The 16,342-nt window shown below is 38.2% G+C and overlaps 2 protein-coding genes across 5 annotated transcripts in view; one reads left to right on the forward strand and one right to left on the reverse strand.

Moving 5' to 3' along the window:
• The window catches only part of TMEM117 (transmembrane protein 117), a 178,988-nt gene that overhangs the window by 18,489 nt on the left and 144,157 nt on the right, over window positions 1-16,342 (forward strand). For 3 of the 4 annotated variants that reach the window (XM_066183126.1, XM_066183124.1, XM_066183125.1), the window contains exon 3: window positions 7,649-7,781. In XM_066183126.1, the coding sequence (XP_066039223.1) occupies window positions 7,649-7,781 (133 nt within the window). Of the gene's footprint in view, window positions 1-7,648; window positions 7,782-9,664; window positions 9,714-10,918; window positions 10,974-16,342 lie in introns of those variants that run through there. The other variant, XM_066183127.1, reaches the window with a different exon arrangement.
• On the reverse strand, window positions 77-5,903 carry LOC136290169 (P2Y purinoceptor 1-like). Its single transcript, XM_066184568.1, has 2 exons — window positions 5,834-5,903; window positions 77-1,053 (listed from the first exon to the last, which is right to left on the reverse strand). Exons 1-2 carry the CDS (start codon window positions 5,901-5,903, stop codon window positions 77-79), a joined length of 1,047 nt encoding a protein of 348 aa, XP_066040665.1.

The following is a 16,342-nucleotide window of genomic DNA, read 5'->3' on the forward strand; positions in this document are numbered from 1 at the left end:
TGGAGATGCAAGTCTTTGTAGACTGGTGTTTAAGTCATTGTTCTCAAAGACAGACTGATGTCCCTTACCCTTCCTGTCAGCAGCAGCAGTACTGGCATTTGGGATGGCATTTTATACTTTTAATTCTTTGATAGAATGTCTTATTTGCTATTGTAAAAATGATTGGGTCAAGGCAACTGTTGATGCTGCAGATGATCTCTGTGACTTTGTAAATGTCATTTAATGTAGTTATGTTCCCACAGGGTGGTTGACAATTAATTCTGTAAATTAGTATCACCATCATCATAACATGGTAAGGTATGAAAGAAACAGCAAACACAATCATAGCAGCTGAAATCAGTGACAGAGGCCTAACAAGTCTGTTCCTTCTTTGCTGACGTTTACTGAATTGTAGTAATGCTTTGAGAGTCAACATATAGCATGTAAAGATGACTGTGACTGGAATTAGGAATCTCAGTACAATTTTGGAGAATGTGAATGGCACGGCAAATTGTAGTGGTTCGTCAGTGCTGTCCAGGTAATTTATGATGTTGGGCCGTCTTCTAGCTACAACCGTAGTGTAATAAATCTCAGGCAGCGATGCAATCACTATGAAGATCCACACCCCGATGGTGCAAAACACGGCCTTTTCTTTGTCCCACCATGTTAATGAGCTGATGGGATGGACAGCACCTATGTATCTGTCAAAACTGATGAGTGTCAGGAAATACACACTTCCATAGATATTAATACTAAAAAATAGTCCTATGATCTGATAAAACTCTTGGCTGAAATAGACAGAAAACTTCTGGATATTATAATATACTGTGAAAGGTGCTATGAGAGTCCAAGTAAAGTCACACAGTGCCAAATTAAAGAGAAATACGGTATTGGTAGTCCATGTCTTCATGCAGTAAACATAATGTCGTAGTGCAAGTATATTGCCTAGAAATCCTGTCAATAAAGTGAAAAGGCAAACCAGGACCATCAAATAACAGTACCACTCCAGGTTGGGATTTCTTTTGCAAATGAAAATACTGCATGTACTATTCACCATCAGTCCATGGAGCACGCCTGAAGGGAAAAGAGAGACCAACAGCCTTTAAAATAAAAATTAAGTTGGATACATTGCATTAAAAATTCAAACATTAGAAGTTAAATTCAGTGTGTTTGAACTGGCAAAAGAATTCAGAACATAGTATAATGTACAAACTCTGTCCTCTATCTGAAAAAAAATGTAAACTCCAAGTAGGTAACACAGCTTTTACTCTCCAACACCCACACAAGCAGATCTTCATGAACTTGTATGCAAAGCTTTATATACTTTCCTCCCTGCTATTTACTGCAGTATGTGATGGATGTGAGAAATGAAGTGTGCACTCCTAAGCGAGAGCAGTGTCCCTTGGTCACTAATGTGTCTGGATCTATCTTTGGAAAAAGCAGAGGAGGTGACAGAAGGACAGTAATTGCCCATGCTCATTCCATCATTGCTTTGATTGCCTTGAGCATCCGTATGGGGCCTAGGGGCAAGTTTCATGTGGGCAGCTGTGCAGTGAGCTGTGACTGAGATCAAGAAAACAGCATCAAAATAAGTGAGGATGAATTTCTGCTTTTGTTGAAGGCCACAGAAACTTTTTAGTCTAAAGTGCTAGAGAAAGTGCTTTTTTGGACCTTTTTTTTTTATTTTCTTCTGTAAATATTTGCCCCAGGATTAAAAGATTGTGCTTTGGTAGGGTTAGAGAATATTCTTTTTATCTAACGTTGTGACCTACTTTGTATCAATTCTCATTATGGAATATAGATCTCCAGTGTATTTTTCAAAGCAAGTTTTTAATGCTTGTAAAATCTTATGCTTAATTCCAATGAGTTTTTTACTCCTAATAAAACCAAGGGCTGGAATATTCTATCAAAATGAGCTGTCATCAATTGCAGTTTTTTATGTTTCTAGAAAATTTCCAAGTCATATCGAACTGTGAGGTCTGTCCAAGTAGAAACTTTGTATGGAGATCATCCAAACATCAATTTATAGATCAGAGTCCACTACAGTGCTTGCCAGGATGACAGAAGAAAATTTTCATCAGTACAGGCCACACTTTGAGTGGAAGAAAGAACCTTCTCAGAATGTTATTGATTCATGGAAAATTTTGAAACATCTTCAACCATTAAGTTGGCAACAGTGGGGTTTTTTTTCCCTAACGTAATGCTTTGCTTTCATGTCAAGCTTAATACAATAAGGTAATACCTTTTCCAAAGGCATGTTCACGTACATGGGTCAAAATATAACAAAAACGAAGCTGCAGTGAAGACCTTTTAAATAAAGACTGCATTATTGTGCTTTGCAGATTTATAGTCCACTCAGTTACCTGAAAAAAAGCTAGTTTAGACTGTACTCAAAAAAAATTAGGAAGGAAGGTGGTTTCTCTAGAAGCTCAGCAACAAAGGCAGTCAAATGACTTTCCAGGAAATTATGTAGATAGAAAACCATCTGTTCTACTCACAGCGTATTTCACATGTGGGGAGTGTTTGTTCTTTAAATGTATTTTTTAAAGTATTGAAGGACTGGACTTTAACCTAGGGTAGCTATACTTTCCCTGTTCCATAGGCTTTGTGAATATAAAAAATTACACAAACTGTGTAATTGTTTTCTTCTGCTGAAATTTACAAGATATCCCCGTAAATTCTTTAAAATGTGAAACATAGTAAAGTGACATTTTCTCATGATATGTTCAATTAAAAGTAGTTTGAATAGTTATAGGAAATTTATATTTTCCTAAAATCCTCTTGGCTAGAGTTTGTGTGTTCTTGGAATGAAATGGCATTTCCTGCCTCTCTGGCTTCCTTTTCAATACTTACAAATGAAGGCACCAGATACTTTATTCCAAGTTGTGTTGGCAGTATAAATAAGTCCTAAACTGGCTACAAACAGTATGGCCATAGCTGCATGAGGGAATTGTACTGCCAGGTTCCTGATCTTATTAAGCTTCAAGGGGTCAAGGGCTATTGGTAGGTCTAAATGGAGGGAGGCAAACAGCTGTGCCACCTGCTCTGCTTTGCTTTGTGTTGGCTGGATAAAGTTTGGATGTGCAGCCTTAAAACTGTGTTAGGGCAGTCACAAACTTGAACAAAACAAAATCCTCCATCTCCTTCATCACCTTCAGTTTACCGGGCTGCACTCAGGGCTGAGCTGTATGAAGTTGGTTTTGTAACTGGAGGGGATGGAGCTGTCCAGCTGTGTAAGGTGGATTTGGGGCTCAGAGAGTCATTAGAAAATATGTCTGTTTGTGTCGGCATTTCCCACATGTCTACCTTGGGATTCCTATTTGAATTTTCCAGAAAATTTTTCCTGTCTCCTGTTAATTCTTTGTATTGTTGTAGAGCTTAGAGACCTTAAATAAGACTAGATTCTTGAAACTGTGCTTTGCAATGGAAGTGAGTGACTTACAGGGTGGACAGAGGGGAACAGGTGCAGAGATAAAAAGAACCTTTCCTGAGGTAACTTAAAAAGCAAGAGGAGAACACAAGGGGTTTGACCCCCAGCTTGGTGCTATTCCAGGATCTCCTGGTCTTCCTTTAGAAGAATTTAAAGCCTTTTACAATCAAGGATGCAGTCTGACTGCATGCAGGAAGACAGGCAGCATGCCTTGCTCTATGCTGAAGCCATTGGAGCTACTCTGATGTCCAGTAGATACGTGCTGTAATAATTTTCAGAAGTGACATTTTTTTATATCAGACAAAACAAGTTTTCTGTCTACCATCTTAGGACCAGCAGAATAACTCAAGCTACAGGATATGACTAGTTTGTCTTCAAAGTTTGAATCCAAAATTTTGCATCTGTATTTCAAGAAAACTTTTTCTGAACATGGCAGCATTCACTGCTAAGTCCACATATTCTTTAAGCAAAGCCAGCCAACACACATATGCGTATTGTATTGGAGCAGAATGAAAAGTAGCACCATGGCATTATAGTGCGCATGTATTGTTAGTATGGGCTAAAATAAGACTTGCCAAGCTTTGATGAAAGTAGGTTTCAAGATTAAAAAATACTTCCCGTTTATTGAAGTTAATTTTTCAGTTGAACAGTTTCAGTCATTGGTGGAGATGACCTTGAGCACTAAGTGGGCAGAAAGAGCAATCCCCTGCTGAGGCACCCAGAATTAAAGGAATACCCCTGATTCAATGAAGAGCTTGGTATTAGAATATTACAAATATGCCCAGGAAATGTTTGACATTTATGGTTACGATCACTCATAATTAAGACAAGAAAGCATGCTACATGCATGCGTAAGAGCTTACTGTTTCACTTGTTTCTGCTTCTGCAGTTTAATGAATGCAACCGTCTTATGGGCTGTGGATCTAAAGATACTAGAAAAGCTTTAGGTTTTAAAAAAGTGACGAGTTTGACTCAAGTTTTTGTATCTGCCTATTGATTTCTTTTCTCTTGGACTGGAAAAAAAATACTGGTTGTCTACTGCCTGGTTTGTTGCAGGACCTTAAGCACTAAAATCTCTGCTATCCTGTGTTCCCCTAATACATGATGTGCTCTCCAAAGCCTTGGAGCAGATAAAAAGACCTGTTTCCAGTAAAAAATTACATTTTGAGGAAACATCTGGTGGAGCTAGGAAACATGATAGGAGAATCTTGATTTTTGTATATAGTTAATTTGCAGCTTATCACTGGCAGTCATTCATACGACATTTAACTTGCATTTGCAAAGGTCCATTAGGCTTAACATATTTATTTGGAGTTTTTTAAGTATATCCTTTTTATGTGTAAATATATCCTAATAACCATCGTCTTCTCTGTCATACCTGTCAGGGTTTATTTTACATTTTTAACAAGTTCATAATAAGCAACTAATTTTTTCTTAAGTAAAAAAAACCCAACCAACCAACCAACCAAACAACCCCCCCCCCAAACAAGCAAACAAACAAACAAACAACCCCAGAAAAAGCACAAAAAGACCAACCAAACAAAAAAGAAAGTTAAGATGAGTCAAAAGCTTATTTTGTGTAATATTATTCCTTATCTACTGTGTTTACCCCTTGCTACTTTTTGTTTGGTATTCTTTATAGTAAAAGCCTTAATTTTAGATGAGCTATTTTATTTTTCTGGAAGTGCTCTGAGAATTTTATTGGGCTGTTTTGTACTTTAATCTAGTACAAGTCTATTCCAGTTACTAGATAGGTTTTCCAAATTTCTGGCCATTCACACCCCAGAATATTTCTGTTTCGTGTGGTTTCAAAGTGTAACCTTTTAGCTCATTTTATAAAAAAGTCATTATACAGAGTCCAAGGTTTTGTTCTAAAAAAGCATTATTTTGAATTTTTACTTTAACAACTTACCTATTATATAATCATCTGATGTAACCCATTTTTATTTCCACTGAATTTATATGAAAGGATATATAAAGCAATGTGAGCATTAGATGGATCATTTAACACATTTTATTTTAACTGCATTTAGCATGTTATACATGCTGGTACGGTGGGAAGAATAAGTAATATCTGCAACATTTGTATGCAGTTAGGTAAGAAGATTGTAATAATATCCAATTCCTTTTGGTTTTATGTATCAGTATTGTGATTAAAGTACTATTTCTTTCATTAAAAAATTATGTTGATGAACTCTGCTTGAGAGTGAATAAAGTCCTATATGACAAACACAAGCTACAGTAGAAGGAAAGTTGAAGTGGAAAAATTTGCCTACTGAAGACAGTATTTATTGGAAATATTCTTTTAAGAATTGACATTTATACATATTTTTAGGTATTAATCAGTGTGTAATAACTAAATAGGAAAAAGCATTGCTTTGGAGAGTACAGGTGGAATGAATATTTATTAAATCTTTCTCTTACCTGTTTTAGAAAAGTTGGAGTTATCTGTTTTACAGAAGTCTAGATTCCAGGCTGTGTTTTTTCTCTCCATTAATCTGGACCTCCTGAAATCACAACTCTATTTTGCGAGTACTGTTTATTATCCAAGGTGTCGGTAACATTCCATATGAAATGGCAGCTGTTCAGAGAGCAGGTATCAAACTGCAAGGGAAATATCTTTTATCATTAAGCCCCTCCTCTCAGTAAGTCAGGATAATATGCCATTGCCATAGCAGCCTTCGCTTGCTCTTTAGGGAAGGACAGACTTAATGGGACATCCTCAGTCTAGCTAGTTCTGGGGCTGTCATGGTTTCCAGCAGTGAAAGCATAGAAGAGTACAGGAGCTTGGGGCATGTATATGTGTGTTTGCACTTTCCCTTTTTTCGCTTTTCTTCACTCACTGAATCCTTGTTGCTGCCCTACTACTGGACTGGTCTGTGGACCTGTGTTGGCTCTTGCCCCATTGTAGAGCTTCATTCAGCCCTCCAGTGCCTGCCTGCGTCTTCTCCTGCCTCATGGTTCCATCATTCCAAAGTCTCAGCTTTGTCAAAGAACTCTCATCCTCCAGCAGCTAGTCCAGAGGTCACATCCTACCTCTTCAGCCCGTAGCCCTTGTCTGCTCCAGGTCCTCAAGTCTCCCTCCCCCAAACCTGCATCTTCAGCAGCAAACGCCAGTCCTGGAACCTTCCTGTATGCCTGAATGAGTGCTTCAAATTTTTTATTTTCTCCCACTTTATGGATTCCCCCTGTGTCCAGCTGTAACCAATGCTAAATGTGGACTTGGTAGGTCAACAACCAGCTCAGAGAAATCACCTCCATCCCAGACCATTTCACATCTCAGTCTGCCATACCACTTCTCTTGACACCTCCTGTCCAGCTCTTCATATTACTTCTGTCCTCCCTGTTTTGCCATCTTGTAGCACCAGACTGCACTGTCTCCTTGTTAGATGCTGTCCTTCACCTTGCCTGAATTATCTGTTGCCTTCCTTTACCCACACTTGGCTCTGGTGTGGTACTTTCAGCCTTGCAAAAGCAAATTCCTATCTCTTGTGGTGGTGAGGTTTTCAATACTCAAAAAAATTCTCTAAAGGTAAGAGATGACAGAGAAGAAAAACTAGCCCAGGAAAATACATTTGCCACAAAAATATCATAAAAGTTCCACCTAACACCAGTGGTGAGAACAAGCAGAGCTTCTTTTCAAGTGGCAAGACACACACCAGTATTCTTTGAAAAAAGGTATTCTTTGCAGAATGAAGTATAATACCATATCATATGATTAAAGTGATTAGGTCTAAGAAAAACATACAGTATGGGATTCTACACAGACTCATAATTTGATTTCCAAATTAAATTAGGGAAGCAAATAGTATTTGTCAGTGGACAAACCTCAAATACTTCACGCTGTCTTAGACATGAAAAGCTGTCTTAGACACGAAAAAGGAAAATTATGTATGAATCAGTAACCCTTTTTAGCATTTGAAATGCATTGTTATTGCCTGTGGTCTTTCTCATAATCTCTTAAAAATACTGCTATTATTAAGTTATTGTTGCATTGTCTTCCCCCCCCTCCCTTTGGATTGCAAGAAATTTGTAATTTTGTAGCAATAATATCTGTTCATGCTGAGCTACAGAAGGGTAGTTCATCTGCATGATGCTAAGTCTGTCCTCTTCACACACAGTGGAATAATTAGATATAGAAAGAAATACAGTTTTGTACTTTATTTTGGTTTTATTACTATGTAAACATGTATTTACCAACTGACTAAAATACACCTTCTCATCATTTTTGTACCACAGGTCAGTTACTCCGTCTGAAAATGTTTCGAGAAGACCATGGGTCTTGGATGACAATGTTCTTCAGTACCATCCTCTTCCTCTTCATATTTTCTCACATTTATAACCTGTTCCTCATTATGGCAGGGAATATGAGGTAGGTTCCAGAATTTATTTTTGTCTCTTTTGCTCTAGAATATACTTTACAGTAAACTTTTTTTATTCCTCTGCTTTCTGAATTTAGGTAGAATAGTAATTTAATTGGTTAATTAGGTGAGAGGATAAAAGTATGGAGTCCTAGACTAATGCTAGCAACTGTTAAATCGTGGTACTAATGAACATTATATCTTTTTTTTAAATTTAAAATTATAGCTAAACAAATTTGATTTGAAGTTAGGGCTGAGTGGTTTACAAGATTAAGCATTACTATTGTGCCTGGGGAGGAAGTTTAGAGTTAAAAGTAATTGAAACATCTAAATTTTAGGGAGCTCATGGATATTAAATGGGTAGTATAGTTCTGTTTATGTACAATAATATTTGCTGATCCAGTTTGTTTAGAATATTCTTAATTTTTTCCCATAAGGTGCTCTGACAGAGCAAAACTGTGTTTGGCTGAGGGATGAACAGCCATTTATTAGATATGGATTTACTTTAAATGGACCTCTTTATATTATTTTTCTGATTTAAGACCTGCTTTCTCCTATTATCTCAAAATTAACACCACTTGCATGTGTTGATTTTCCTGAGAAAACCTGTATTTTTAGTCATCTAATATGTACAAAATGAGTTAATTGGACAAAAAACCCCACAGCAATATTGTTTGTGAAAGGCAAGATAGCATCTGAAGACTTCCCAGCAGGGAATAAGAAATCCAAAGTATTTATGAGTTGAAGAACAATGCAAATAATTAAATTCCTTGTTCCTACTGGCATATCAGAGCCATACCAAGAGACTGATGATGAGTTATTTAATAGGCTGTGGTGGTGTGTTACAGATCTTAAGCATGTCAACAAAAACATGCCGCGTTCAAGGTCCTGTAAACAGTGAGGCATAAAGCAAAAGGTGAGTAGGAGGCAGAGTGCCTGTCACTGAATGAGCACAAGCACAGACCAGCTGGGATAACGGTGAGATTGTGACATGAAGACTAAATGTATTGGTTTGAGCCAGGCAGGTAAAGCAGCAGACTCATCGAATGTTTTATGAAATGATCACAGTAATGACGTGGTAATCATGAATAGGTGCTCAATAACTGGTGGGATAATTAGGATGAGGAAGCAGGGAGCATTGCAGGTTTCTGGCTTCCCTACTTTCATAGTCATACTATTATTTGTATTATGTTAAGATTTATATTTGGTATTTCTAATGTTCTGTAAACTAAAACCAGCTAGCTGTTAGACAAAGCATTAAGAATTTTGAAAGCCTGACTCACGTCTGGAAATCAGATTTCATTTGTCCTTGTCCACATTCCTGCTTCCTATATCTGTTACAAGCTTCCATTAGCTGCACTGAAGAGATTGTGTGGCCATCAGCATGCACAGCCTAGTACTAAAATAGCTGTGTCACACAATGTGCCCTCTTGCTTTCTGTGGGGTGAAGCCTCTCCTTTCCTGGAGCCTTTGCCCCAGCTCTGGATTTGTTGTGATTCTTTTGGGAGGTTCACCACAATGTGCTCATGGAATTGCATGGCTTTTTTTCAAAGTGGACTGAAGGCTCATTACGGACATGTCGGCTCTCCATTTCAGCAAGAAAGGATATGGAACAAAGAGTTTCAGTCTCAAACAAGAGGACTTAAATCATCAGTAAAACAGGACTTGGATCAGTCCTCTCAAAGCTGGGGTGGAACAATGTGTAGAACTTTTGAAAAGAGGGTTTCTACAATGAACATCATCAAAGCCAACTGCTCCATGTTGCCTTGATGAAGTGTTTCAAGGAGTGCATTATTTTTTTACTGAGTAAATGTAATCCTTATGAAAGCTATTTGCTTCATGGTTTGTACTTCTGTGCAAAAAGAACAGCATCTCTCTGTATCTTTTACCACAGTGCCTTACAGAAATGACTGTCACCAGAGAGACTGGTTTCCAGGATGAAGGTCAGAGTTTGCCTGCATGAAGGTTATGGTGTTTGTGGAGAGAAACTGACCTTTGAGGCTGTGGGCTGCTAGGAAACACAGGCATCCCAGATTATACATCTTTCAGTACAAGGGCTATGAAGACTTCCTGTCTACAAGACTAAGTGAAAAACATTCTTTTTTCTGCTTTTTTGTTTTGTTTTGTTTTCTCCTTACAATGTCTCTGGATCACCTTTCCCTGGGTGCTGGCACCAGAGGGATTCTCACAAGTTTCTTTATGTCAGATGTTTGGTCTCTTCAATGAAAATCCCTTTCTGGCACACAAGTAGGAAAGTCATACATCCTGCATTATGCCAGCATGGATGATTACAGCATAAGCCCTTTTGAGGGCTTGAGAAACCTATGATTGAAAGCTCTGGGATATAACCATATCTAAAAAAAGATTTATTTTACAGTTGCCAAATTTTTTTTTAAAGTATAATTAAGGACACTTCACATGTGTCATAGTGCCACAAACCTAAAAAAGTGTGAATATATCCCTTACAAAGGTGTAGCAATAGGAACTGTATTTGGTATGGAAGAGCACAGGCTGAATATTGTGTTCAGTTTTGGGCCCCTCACTAAAAGAAAGACATTGAGGTGCTGAAGCATGGCCAGAGAAGAGCAGTGAGGCTTGTGAAGGGTCTAGAGAGCAAGTCATAAGAGAAGTGGTTGAGGGCGCTGGAGTTGTTTAGCCTGGAATAAAGGAGATTTAGGGGAGACCCTGTCACCGTCTACAATGACTTGAAAGGAACCTATAGTGAGGTGGGGTCCATTTCTTCTCCCAGGCATCTACTGACAGGATGAGAGGGAATGGCCTCAAATTGTGCCAGGGTGGTATGTATTGGATATTAGGAAAAAGTGCTTCACAAAAAGGGTTGTTGAGCATTGGAACAGACTGTCCAGAGGAGTGGTGGAATCACAGTCTCTGGAAGTGTTCAAAAGACATGTAGCTCTTGGGGATATGGTTCAGTGGTAAATACACTGGTTCTCAGTTAACAGTTGGATTTGATGATCAGGGAGGTATTTTCCAATGTTAACAATTCTATAATTATATGAACAAGTTGCTGGTATTTCAGTATATATTGTACAGCTATCTGCTGGGTGAAAGTGTGACTGTTTGAAAAAAAAAATTGTGACAGATTGGAATGTGTCTTTTAAAATTTAAAGTTGCTATTTTTTTTCAGTGATGTTTCCTTTTAGGCACTTCACATTGCAGGGCACTGGTCCACAATACATAAGGTCAGTGTTCTTGTAGTCAGAGCTGAATATCTGGTGACTATATCTGTTATCAAAATACCACTGAATACTTTTTTAAAACGTGAGGGACATGGGTGTTTATTTATTATCTTAGATCATTTAGATTCTTGAAATTGAGTAGTGATTTTGAACTGTGTAACAGATAAGCAACATGCCTTATTTATTAAAGGCTCTATTTGAAACATAAATGAAAGGAGGAAACTAAATTTTACTTTTCTGTATCAAAAATTGTCTTGCGGCAAGGCCACATGGTGGCAGCAAAGGGCACGGTTTAACAAGCTAAATCCCGTGAAAGTGTAACATTACAACAAAGTGATGTATTTCTCATATGACATCCAAAAATCAAAGTTGCGGCTGCTTGTCTCACAAGTGTCAGCTGTCTTGTCTTAGATGAAGAGATTTTCAGTTGTCTGAAGAATGTTCAGCTGCATCATTATTTAACACTGTAAAGTGTTATTGAAATAACAGACACAAACCCATTTTCTCTTTAGCTGCGAATTGTCACATTACTGTAGCAATATTACAGTTTGTTGGGATGGTCTTCTTTGAGTGTTGCATGTGTCAGGACACAGTTTGGTGTGAATTTACTACCTGTGCTGTCAAAAGGTTTTGGTTATTCTTATTAAGCCCTAGGAGAGAGTACATCTTTCTTTTTTGGTGTCGTTTTATCTTCTCTTACAGCTCATTTCTTTTGTAGAAAAAGTGTAAAATTTCAATACAGTTTACATTACTTGCAGGAATTCCTTAGGAGTAAAAATACAACTTTAGTTAATTTTAGTTAGAGTGATTTATTGAATTTGGACCAAATTACAATCTGCAGCTGACAAATGCTTATAAAGAGGGCTTGCATTTTGTTTACCAAGCTGAAACAAGGAAACAGCTATTTATATATTTAAATCCGCAATAATAGCTTTCTCTTAAATACTTTACCCTTATCCAAATTAGTTACTGCTCCTTTTCCTTTTTCCCAAGATACAGATTATTGTGTCCCTGGAAATGTGTGTTGTTCGGGATTCTGTGCTTTAGTTTGTTTGATTGCTCATTAGAGTCAAGGATTAGTCATCATTAGCATAATTTCAGAGCGAGATTTAGGGACAACAAAGACTTTGTTTACCTAACCATGGTTACTATTATGCTGTGAGGCCCACAGTGGAACTATATGAGGCTTCCAGTGTACTCTCATAGCTGTGTCTACCTGGCCATATGTTTTGTGGGCTTTATGTTGATGTATCCTCTGTGTGTATTTGGTACAGCTGTGTATTTATACTGTAGTCATGCTTAATATTTGGCAAAGATTATAGTGTTATACTGTGAGCTTCGGAAAGTTCAAGCTTTTGTGAACTGCTGGAGGGAAAGGTTCCTAATCTGTAAGGCCTCTATGCTTTTCTCAGACACTAATCCTTGGGGGCCATCATTCTTTCTCAAAATATATGTGGAAATCAGGAACTCCCTTATAATGTTTACAACCTCTAAACAGCATAAACTGTGACGAGTTTACATTATGTAAACATATATAGAGGCAGAGAGTTCATTATGGTTATACAAATTATGGATGTAAAATATTGCTCTAAGAATGCAGTCTGTAAGAGGTTTTGAAGTTAGCCTTTTTACTGCAGGTTGTCCTCCCAGCTGGGATCTTAAGGCACAGATGAGATCACAGCAGCAATAGAAACCATATTTTCCAAGTCACTGTGATTGGAAAGTGTCTTGAGCCAGGATTAATACTTGAAAATCAAAGTAATTGAAAATTCCAAGCTAGTTCATGGTGTTTCAACCTTTATTCCTAAACTCACTCCCAGCTGGTCAAAAAGTACCTCTCCATGTGCTAAATCTGCCACAATGCTTCTGTCTTCTGTGAAGTAGACTTCATCAAGCTTTTCCTTCTTCTAAGCCAGGAAATGGCAAAGAGTAGAAAATTCTTAATTTAGGTGTGATTACAAGGTGATGATTCTGAAAACCCAAAACTTTTAACAGTCAAGAAACTCATTCCCAAATACACGCTCTCTGCAGAGAAAGGGCAAAGGAGGTCTTGCACATCACAAAACAGTTGGTATAGAAACATCATAAGTCTTAGGCAGGATGGTATCCTAAGACACCAAAGAGCTCTCTTATCCTTAGAGCTACCCCCAGAGTACCTGCTGGTTGTTGGTATCAAAGGCTGCCAAAACTCCTGTGGCGTAATTGGCTCTCTCATAATGCAGGTCAGTCAGGGTGAGAGCAATGTTAATCACTTTGATAAAATGACTGAAATTAATAGGAATTTGTGGAGAACACCAAACAGTGAGGAAAAAAAAATAAAAATCAAAGCCAAATTATTTTCCTGTAAACTCTTTTAGATAGCTTACAGGCAAAGGCCAAATCACAGAATTTCAAGTGATACACATCAGTTTTGGAAGGAATTCTTTGTCAAGGTACAGGCAGAAGACAGCTTGGGAGTTAAGTACATGTCATGTGGGCTGACTGAATTAGTCTCAGGTACTTGTGAGTGTTTAGGTAAGAATTATAGTTGTAATACTGTTGTAAAGCCCCCTTCCTCTAAGAGCTTTCTTCCTATTGCCCAAAATCAATGGCTCTGGTTTCAAGAAGGTTGTCACTGATCAGAGATGTCAGAGGGAAGAACTGCAAGTGCTGGGCACAGCCAGACCTGTTAGCTATGAACAGCAAGCACAAAGGATGCTGGAGGCTGCGATGGGAGAAGCATGGGAGAGACAAAGGCATGTCCAGCACCAAAGGGGTCTTGCTCAAACCCAAGACAGAGGGACAAATAGCCCTGTGGCTGTGTCCTAGCTGTCCTGTGTTGTTGCCATGGTGAGACTGATGTGGCTGTGGGAATGTCTTAGGGCTTTACAGTCTGATTCCCCTTTCCTCAGATAAATATCCTTTCCACTGCTAAGAATAAATGACTAGCTAAACTGATCACAGCACAATGTTGTTAAACTTTATGCAAAAGTTAATTGATGGTGCTATTATGTATTTTGTATTTGCTTTTTGTTATTTTTTTAATATTATGTTTATTTGAAGTGAAAAAAAGTACTCAGTTCAAGGTGCAGGTAATGGCTACAACATTACTTTTCTTATTTTATACTCCTCTGTATTGAATTGACATGTAGACATTGAGAGTGTTCTCCCTTAACCACACTGTGACCTTGTTGCTGTGGCATTGTCCAGTAGGATTATGTGAAAATGCTCAGCTCCAGCAGCTCTCTTGCCATTTCATGAGCTATGACATTTCTGCTGCATTTGTTTCTCATTTTCTTTGCCCGTGACACACACAAATTGAGTCCCCTGAAGACTGAAAAATACTTTTCCCTAACCCAGATTATTGAGTTCCAAAGAGAGAAACAATCTGGGGAACAAGTTAGTGGGTTGCCCTGCATTTGCAGCTCATGAGGTGAGGCCACGTGTCTGTGGGTAATATCTCTGTGTAGGAGGCTGGATTCCAAAGACACCTCCTGAGGCCTGTTAGGATATAATGGAATGCTCTGAGTAAAGCATAGTTTCTTCTTGTATAGGATGTCATGTCTTTAGGTCATCTCACTTTGAACTAGAAAATCTGTAAAGCTGTAATCTACACTTCTAAGAGGTTTTTTCTTTGCCAGGGAAACTGAAAATTGAGGTTTATCTTCTGAGAGGACCTACTGCCAATTTCCATTAGCTGAGAATCTGGTCCATTACTGTCTTGTTTGCTTTTAGCTTACAGGAGGACATTGAGATAAACAGTGTTTTAAAAATAGGAATTTAATAGTGAAAATTTACATAAAAATCAGTTCTTGAAGAAGAAAAGACTTCTTGACACTTTTCATCCTTCTTCATTTTGGCTGAAAACCCTGAAGAGACTAAGTACCTGGAATAGAAAAATCTGTAGCCCAGCTGCCACCCTAGCGAGACATTGCTTGCTCTCAGTACTGCTGCTGTATTCTTTTTTTTGTCGCTAGAACAGAAGTGGGGAGAAGAGCCCACCTGGCCCCAGCACGCCTGCCAGCCGAGGTAGGTGGTGGCAGCAGATGGAGAGGCAGCCTGTTTCCCAGCCCTGTTGGGCTGATGGAGGGGAGGCCACAGTTGTGGTGGAAGCTGCTGAACATTGAAAGCCATGGCAGGGAAGAGAGAGAACTGAAAAGTGCAGGAAGAGACTTTACAGGCGTTTGGTCTCCCCTGGCAGCAGCTGATGGGATTCAGGCAAATCTGGCCCACGTTGTGCTTTCAGCTCCCATGGGTAACACAGCATGGTGGTCTCTGCCCTTCTGACAGTCCTGGGTACATCAGCTGCCTGCTGTTGGGAGGTGACTGCTGGTGTGAATTGAATTGAGCATTTGAAGTAATTCATGCCAGATTATGGCTCTCATGCTGGTAGTTAACCTGCTCTTGCTGGAGAGGACAATTTGAAGTATCTTTTGTCACTGTTTAGTAGTATAAGGGATAATGGAGGAAAATAGGAAACCAGGTTTGCTTTTCGAGAAAATATGACTTGAGTTTGTTTAAAACATTTAAGATTGCAGTCTCTCCCAAAAGTACGTGCATTTGTATGACACATTTTATTGTCATCTTGAAAAATCACTGCACAGACATTTTTATAGAAATGTCTGAATTTTGCAAGTGATAATGCATGGCTCCCTATTGCTTTACTGATGGTGTAACCATCAGTCACCCTAAAAACACAACTGTAACAAAAACAAGTTGTCAAATTTAAAAATATTTACCTGCATTTTTCAGCAATTGCCTGATTTCTACGCCTTCTTAAAGAGAATCTCTAAGTGTGATGTAAATAAAATAGTGCTTCAGTGATTAACTTGCAGGATTAATGCAGTTTTTTTAAAACAGTATATGACTTGTAGGTCACACCTCTTCATTAATATGTTCATACCTTTATACATCAGCGGACTAAGAAGTGTGCTTGTACATATGAAGTCATAAATGTTTGATGCCAAATAAAAATGGACTACCTTTTTCCTAACTAGAAAATATGTATTTTCTTAATGGAAGTCTTATGGGATTTTTTTTCACCCAGACTTATGAATTCTAACATTTTGGTTATAAAATGGAAGCTACAAACAGTTTTTGAGTTTCTAGAAAACTCTGGCTGTATTCTAGTAAGAGAAAAAAGGGTAAAAATATCTAAGTGTTTTAATCTCCATGAATGACATGGACAGATTGGAAATAGTTACCAGATAGTAAATGGCAAAAATTAGGGTGGTTGTGCAATACTGCATCTCATTCTTCTACTTACATTATTTTATCTGATCTAACTTAATCTAAAATTAATCTAGCAGTATTTTCACTATGGAATTCGATTTGAATCCTTAGTCTTCTTTTAGCAATACTCATAGGATGGAGAAACATTCATACTAGGTCCC

Source organism: Chamaea fasciata, unplaced genomic scaffold, assembly GCF_029207755.1.
Source record: "Chamaea fasciata isolate MVZ Bird 193981 ecotype frontalis unplaced genomic scaffold, bChaFas1.0.hap1 SCAF_5, whole genome shotgun sequence".
Taxonomy (NCBI): domain Eukaryota; kingdom Metazoa; phylum Chordata; class Aves; order Passeriformes; family Sylviidae; genus Chamaea; species Chamaea fasciata.

Bases quoted from the DNA above. Each gene is read 5' to 3' on its own strand.
- LOC136290169 (XM_066184568.1), bottom strand. From the start codon at position 5,903: ATGGAGAGAAAAAACACAGCCTGGAATCTAGACTTCTGTAAAACAGAT. The intron at 1,054-5,833 runs GTAAGAGAAAGA...TTTTCCCTTCAG, and splicing joins CTCCAACTTTTCTAAAACAG to GCGTGCTCCATGGACTGATG.